Below are 6,712 nucleotides of genomic sequence, written 5' to 3'. Positions count from 1 at the left end.
TCGTTCGGGAGCGACGGAAGAGACTTCTATTTCCCCGTCGGCAGTCCTTCCGACTCCTATTCCAACTGACGCCGTTTTTGTCGTCTGTTAATTGTGCTTATTTCCTTATAATAAATAGTGATTTTGTTCAATTGTGTCTCTTTATTTTAGATTTTACAATTTTAATTTGTATACACTTAAAACAAAACTGAACTAGATTTGGTTTGAGTACATAAAATTGCTCGGAGTTTGATAAACAAGCAAATAAATTATAATTAAATGAAAAGTACTCCCGTACTTAAATTAAAAGGATGTTAATCAGAAATGCATGTATAAAATGGCCAAGGTTGCGTAATTGTCCTGTTAAAATTAACTCTACACGATGCTACGTGCTTTTTTAAATCGTTAAAAAATATCAGTAATCCACATGATTATTGTTTCAAGTTTAAACTGTAGTTAATTATTCGCTAGTCTATGGATTATCTAAAAAAAACACAAATTTATTTAATTTAACATATTTATAATTGTTTTTCCATATTCGAGCTTGTCTTATAACATACATATTTTTTAAATTATATTTATCGCCGTAAACGTATGAAGGTATCTCTTGCCTCCCTGGCTAGGGCTACGTCATCAGCTCGTAGTTTCAGTGACGCAGCCTCTTCACGTAACGCCACCAACGTGTTGACTGATGTGGAGAGTGACGTAGGCAAGATGGCGTCTGGTACTGACAGCTTCGAGAATTTCGACTGCAAAAGAATAGCGAGTGCTTTTAGAATAGACCGAACGAAACCCACTTATTACTACGGGAGTCGTATTAGATAGAAAAATAAGTCGAGGAATACATTTGTGTTCCTTTCTTTTAGTAATGTTATACATTCAGAAAAGTCGGTAACATAAAATTTAGTTACGGTAATAAAATATGAATGTTCTTAATCTGAAAAACGGAGACTATCTGACCAACTACAGAAAATACACTTAATTTGTTCTAGTGTCTTGATTTTGCATTAAAAACTTGCCTCTATAAATAGGCTTATTCTACGCAACTTCTGCGTCTTCAACGAAAGCATCAGCATAAACCTAACTATGGAGAAGAAATAATGTAATCTCTTCACATTGCCATGAGACAGGAAATTGAGCAAATGAAATGAAGACAAATATGTATATCTACCTGCTGTCAATTTACCTCACCAATATGGCGGCATAATATAAATAGCGATATGCGGCAATAATGGATATAAATTATAATAAACCTACAAATAAAAAGAAACATAAAATGCATTACTAACCTTAGCCTTCTCAAAGTTCTCCTCATACGAAGCCACTTTCTGCTTCATCTGCCTGATGAAATCCTGAATATTATCGGGACTCGGGTTCTGTCCCGCCAGAAATTCTTGCGAGCTTTGCAACTCTTTCCTCAGACCATCCAAAAACATGTTATTACGGTCTATTTGCGCTTCAACTTCATATTTCTCTGTTTTAATTTTAATATCTCGTACTCATCTTCTAGATTTTCTGACAGTTCTTTTGTTTGGTGTAGAGATATAACGATAGGGTCTAGTTCTTCGATATCCAATGCTTGCTGTGTTTCGGCGGCCTGATGGAGTAACTGCTGGCATTTTTGAGGTAAAGATTCAATGGATATGTTGAGTTTCGATAATATCTCTGTTGTTAGGCCAGCTAGAAGCAATAAAATATTCATGTAAATAGATGATGTATTTAGGGTAGAAATGAACTACCTAATAAGAATTAAAATGACACATGTAGAAGTCTTTTCTACGTTCTCTGCAAGCATTTCTTACTGTCGACGGTTATAACTTTAATCAATAATGTTAAATATTGCTACAGATTGCTTATTGCAGCATTGCAGAGACACACAAATCAAAGCTGTGTTCGTACACAAACAACGTCAGAGTTCAGACAAGGGCACCGCGCACACATGACATCACGCGCAAATATGAGTTGTATTAACTATACTGTTTTTTTTTTTTATAATTTTTACCTAACTAGTTACAGTGGGGTTACGTTTTTCGAGTGTATTTGTGTATGCTTGTTTCTAGATCATAGAACCTATCAACCTAACCCAGGGGTTACAAATTTGATAAGATGATTAAAGGCCGATTTTTCAATCGCCAGATAACTTTTATTCGATGAATATATTTGACGCTTTGACAGCTTTTGTATAGAAAATATGTCAAACGGCCATATTTATTCTCAGATAAAAGTTATCTGACGATTGAAAAATCCGGCTTAAGTTGAATAATTCAACCGTCATTGCACATGTGAGATGAGCAGTGTTACCAGTGCAGGGAAAGACTATTAAAATAAAAAAACAATAGTTTGGTTGTAGCTGTAACTTCAATAAATTTTAATTTACCTTATTGACAGATTTCAGTTAGTTAGAACAGTTACTTTTATGGCATTTTACAATAAAGACAGTCAAAATATTCATAAAACATACTGTAATTTTATAATTTAAGTCACTGCCTTTAACACTGGAAATTGTACTAAACTTTCAATCTTTCTTGCAACATTCATGAGCAAATCTTCGGACAGTGGGTGGACCCATAAGCTGGAGTGATAATGGCATCCTGTTCTCGGACAGTTTGATGGGTATTGAAATAGCGGGAATCCCAGCCATGTTGGCAGGCTGCGTGCAGTAATCCTGTAAAGCACATTGATCCCTGTTGGTTCTCTGAGAAAAGTCTTCAAATAAAGGAGCATCCGTCAGAGTGGTGGGCGTCAACAACAAGTCAACTCCATCGACATTGTGAAATACTTTCTGAAAATCTTGTACGATAAGCCTTCTCAGTTTGAGAGTTTTTTATGAAGTACTTTACATAGTTCTTTGTTAATAAGAAATAGTTCCCAGCTAGGATTCTGGACCGGACAACATTGTTGAAGCCCCTATGCCTAGTAGTAGCGTATAATTCTTCAGTAGAGGATGTAGCGCTTGCCCTGAGGCCATATTGTACGCCGTCATACCGTGCCATGTTACTCGCAACTTCGCATTGATTTAATATGTAGTAGACGGCTATGGATATATTTGTGTGTGGTAAGGACACAGACTTTACTATTGCCTTTTCGTTTCCAGCAGATCTGTTACATAACTCCATGTCTCCAACACTTCTCTGCTCATACCCTTACAGTAGTATTCTTTCGGAATGCCAATCCTAACAGAAGACAAGTCAATATCCCTTAATGTGATGGGATTGTAAACTCTTTTGATAGTTGTGGAGTCATTTTATCAGGTCCAGCAATTGCATTCAACACCATTGTTGCATCATCAACTGTCCTTGCTAAGATGCCTGGCACATCCATGGAGTTCACTAATGGTATTAAGCCATATCTAGACACAAGTCCATATGATGGTTTGAGGCCAACAACACCACATAGAGCAGCAGGATTGCGAGTGGATCCTCCAGTGTCGGATCCTATAGCTGCCAAGCAGGACCCCGAGCACACTGCGGCCGCACTGCCGCCAGAGCTGCCGCCCGCGATTCCTCCACTTGTCCTTGTCGTACGACCACGGGTTCCGGGTAGGCCCGAACACGGAGTCCACTGTCCCGGAGCCCATGGCGAACTCGTCAAGGTTACACTTGCCGATCAAACAGGCACCCGCGCGTCTCAGTCTGGAGTATACAGTGGCATCGTACGTCGGCACGAAGTTCTTCAGCATCTCCGACGCGCACGTAGTCGCTATATTGCTGGTACAAAAATTATCTTTGATACCAACTGTAACACCATCCATAGTTTTGGCTTTTGTAGATATAAAACCTCTTTTCACTCTCGATGCTATGGGTTTCGGCAACATCCTCTGTTATTGTTACGTATGCGTTCAATTCTTTGGTTTGCTTGGCTCTCTGAAGACTTAAATCAACGAAACTTGTGGGTGTCAAAATTTTGTCGGCATATGATTTCTGAATTTCTCTTATTGTGTACGAAGTTAATTTATTCATGTTATGTTTTTGTGATTTTTTTTTAAGAACAAATACAAAATTACATAGCCATAGGTTATCAACAATTTTTTACAGCTGATGACAATACGACAAAATTGTAAAACATGCCGTCAATGTACAAAACGTCAAATAGAAAAAGTCTCCGACATCGTAGTCAAGCTGTAGGAACATTACGCATACTTTTAAAACAAAAACTTACCGATGGCAATGCGTTCCTGGGTTTCACGCTGAATTAAACTTGAATGGATTCTATCATGTTCCACGTTATTTGTGGAAACAGTCTTCATTTTAGTCAAAGTAATTGTTGAATTTGAATTATAAACAAAGTCAGTTATAGTATGACAACAAAACAGCGCCACGCTTAGGCGGTGGTTTTTGACGGTACTATAAAATGCGTTTTGTTTCACTATAACTCACTATTCCCATCTAAATTAATAAATAAATGGAGCTAAATCAAATCTTGTTTGGAAGCATTACAATATTTAAGAGAGACAATTTTGTAGGCATAAACATAACCCTGTGAGGCATATTTCATGATCATGCCGAAAAGCCGTATTGGCTGTATGGTCAGGATTTCAAAGCTTTAAAGTTTTTTGAAATGACGTTAGTGATGTATTTTATCGATAAATAATATCGATATTGGTGAGACTAATGGCTTTAATCCAAATACGTAGGAAATAAAAACCATGAAAAGTTGTTTCTTATGAGATGAAAAAAGGGTCACGTTCTGAATCTAAACCAAATAAGGTCGAACTGTACTATGATTACGTATGTATTTCTTTTTTAATATAATAATGTACTTATTTAAAATCCTCTTTAACAATATTAACCTATAGTAATTTATATAATATCTCAGATGGGAAATGGATATTTTGTGCGGGTACCTACCCGCACTTGCAAATAAAATACCTATGTTAAAATAAAAAAGTTACATTTGAACGGATGGTCCAAACTCAGTTAAAAAAGAATTTTGATATCATTAACGGCATACTAAAAGATGTAAAAACTATCTGCCATTCATTCTTTATCGTTCTTATAATTAATTAGTATTTTGTACTATTTTGCAGTACCTACCGCAATAAGTAAAACCCAAGTAAATAACAGGATTCCACTTGAAAACGGTATTAAAAAAACACACAAATCCTTAAAGTTTTTAGGATTAGTATTAATTCAAAATTGTTCACACAAGTGGCTGTACGACAAATGAATGTTATCCATGAAGACAAACGTAAATTAAATGGTCGATAAAACTTATCGACAAGTTTGTGTGACAGAAACAGTGCATCCCTTAAATATTGACTGTGTTTGTCGTATTTCTTTTCTTAGGTGTTATATTTTATTTTCCATAATTGAATATTGTAATAACTATAACATAGTTTAAACTGATTAAAAGTATTATTGTTTATTGTCGGAATAGTTTAATGCCTTAAATATGGCGCATTTACAGTACATGCCAGGGGATCCGCGTTTGGTGGATCAACTAGTTTATGAGTTGAAGTCAAAGGGTATTTTTGATCAGGTAAGTGAAAATACTATTAAAATATAACCGGGATATGTCTCATTACATGTGGCCAGGGGTTTTAGTTGCCATTATAGCCTGACCTTGCCTGTCCCTTTCATCAATCACACTTAAATCACAAACCATGGATAATTTTCAATCCATGATTTAAAATCAATACTTAAATGGCTTGAGACTTAGCTTTATCCATGCCATGCCGGTTTGTTTATTACATATCTGTCCATATTGTCGTTTTAAAATAAAAGTAGAAAATTGTGATTGATTTTTAATCATAAATCATTCAATAAGTTAACTTTTCTTACTGGATTGATGCTTTTAAATTGCATAAGCCTACTGCTTAAAAAAAAAACACTGTTTTGATCATTCTAACAGCAAGATTTATTTAAAACACAAATTGTCTAATGTCATTGGAACATATTATGTATTGATCTGTCATTATTCATAAACATAGGTAATTTTTTAACTTGAATCCTGTTATTTTTACTTAGTTCTAAGATATTGTTGCATTTACACACATTTTAACTTTATTGCATATAATAATTTTGTGAACTTAATAACATTTTTACATTATCATTTTTCAAGGATTTATATCAAATCTTATCAACATTGGTTTGTTACAATATGCAGAAATGGTTGTTTTTCTAAAACATATTCGTAATGTATTAATTGCCATTCTTTCATTTTAGAAGTAGAAGATGTTCTAAAGAATTACTTGATAAATGTACGTTCTCTGGATCATTTAATATTATGATAAGACTTTTTTTTATCGAAAGAAATATTTTTTTAAGTTAAGAAAATCTGCTTACAATGAGGGTTCTAGTATATTTATAGAACCATATTTTAGGTTTCCAATTTGGACTTAAGATATCCAATTATATTTTTTCTATAATAAAATCAATGACCTTGCATCAATAACATAATTATCTATAGATGTTCAAGGATGAACTGACCTCAGAAACGCTACTCTAAAAATGTAAAGACATGCATGATACAAATTTATGATACATGATAATATCTTATATTTTTAAATAATCATTTTAAAATCATCATCAAAATTGCTCAGTACTTGTGCCAACTCTCTTACTTCCTACATTTAAACTTCTGACTTTTCCTTTAGTTGATCTATCTAATAATATCTTCTTCTTGGTTTCTCTGCCTCTTTTAGGCGTCTATCCATATCCTTCTATTGCATTAATACAAAAAAAAGTAATTTAAAAAAAATCAAGCTCCCTCATATTTCTCTATATTTGACATT

At 34.4% G+C, this 6,712-nt stretch overlaps 3 protein-coding genes across 3 annotated transcripts; all 3 read right to left on the bottom strand.

Annotated features, from left to right (window-relative positions):
• Positions 1 to 476: 476 nt before the first annotated feature.
• LOC113506251 lies at positions 477 to 1,432 on the bottom strand. The gene is made up of 2 exons (XM_026889093.1): positions 1,269 to 1,432; positions 477 to 728 (listed from the first exon to the last, which is right to left on the bottom strand). The coding sequence occupies exons 1-2, from the start codon at positions 1,413 to 1,415 to the stop codon at positions 558 to 560; spliced, it is 318 nt and encodes a 105-aa protein (XP_026744894.1). The 5' UTR covers positions 1,416 to 1,432; the 3' UTR covers positions 477 to 557.
• On the bottom strand, positions 1,427 to 4,310 carry LOC113506253. Its single transcript, XM_026889095.1, has 2 exons — positions 4,138 to 4,310; positions 1,427 to 1,659 (listed from the first exon to the last, which is right to left on the bottom strand). The coding sequence occupies exons 1-2, from the start codon at positions 4,223 to 4,225 to the stop codon at positions 1,427 to 1,429; spliced, it is 321 nt and encodes a 106-aa protein (XP_026744896.1). The 5' UTR covers positions 4,226 to 4,310.
• LOC113506250 (glutamyl-tRNA(Gln) amidotransferase subunit A, mitochondrial-like) lies at positions 2,319 to 4,092 on the bottom strand. Its single transcript, XM_026889092.1, is given in 7 exon segments — positions 2,319 to 2,541; positions 2,543 to 2,803; positions 2,805 to 3,061; positions 3,064 to 3,222; positions 3,225 to 3,480; positions 3,482 to 3,752; positions 3,754 to 4,092. Coding segments are annotated over 7 exon segments (1,476 nt in total). The 5' UTR covers positions 3,939 to 4,092; the 3' UTR covers positions 2,319 to 2,454.
• Positions 4,311 to 6,712: the final 2,402 nt, after the last annotated feature.

This window comes from Trichoplusia ni (genome assembly GCF_003590095.1).
Source record: "Trichoplusia ni isolate ovarian cell line Hi5 chromosome 7 unlocalized genomic scaffold, tn1 tig00000662_group6, whole genome shotgun sequence".
NCBI classification, from domain to species: domain Eukaryota; kingdom Metazoa; phylum Arthropoda; class Insecta; order Lepidoptera; family Noctuidae; genus Trichoplusia; species Trichoplusia ni.
The sequence above is the reverse complement of the archived record's forward strand: the minus strand, read 5'-3'. Positions and strand labels throughout refer to the sequence as shown.

What these genes read in the sequence shown, in the direction of transcription:
- LOC113506251 (XM_026889093.1), bottom strand. Translation starts at nt 1,415, where the DNA reads ATGTTTTTGGATGGTCTGAGGAAAGAGTTGCAAAGCTCGCAAGAATTT. An exon ending in AGAACTTTGAGAAGGCTAAG is followed by an intron (nt 729 to 1,268) that starts GTTAGTAATGCA and finishes ATTCTTTTGCAG; the next exon opens with TCGAAATTCTCGAAGCTGTC.
- LOC113506253 (XM_026889095.1), bottom strand. Translation starts at nt 4,225, where the DNA reads ATGAAGACTGTTTCCACAAATAACGTGGAACATGATAGAATCCATTCA. An exon ending in CCAGGAACGCATTGCCATCG is followed by an intron (nt 1,660 to 4,137) that starts GTAAGTTTTTGT and finishes TATTGCTTCTAG; the next exon opens with CTGGCCTAACAACAGAGATA.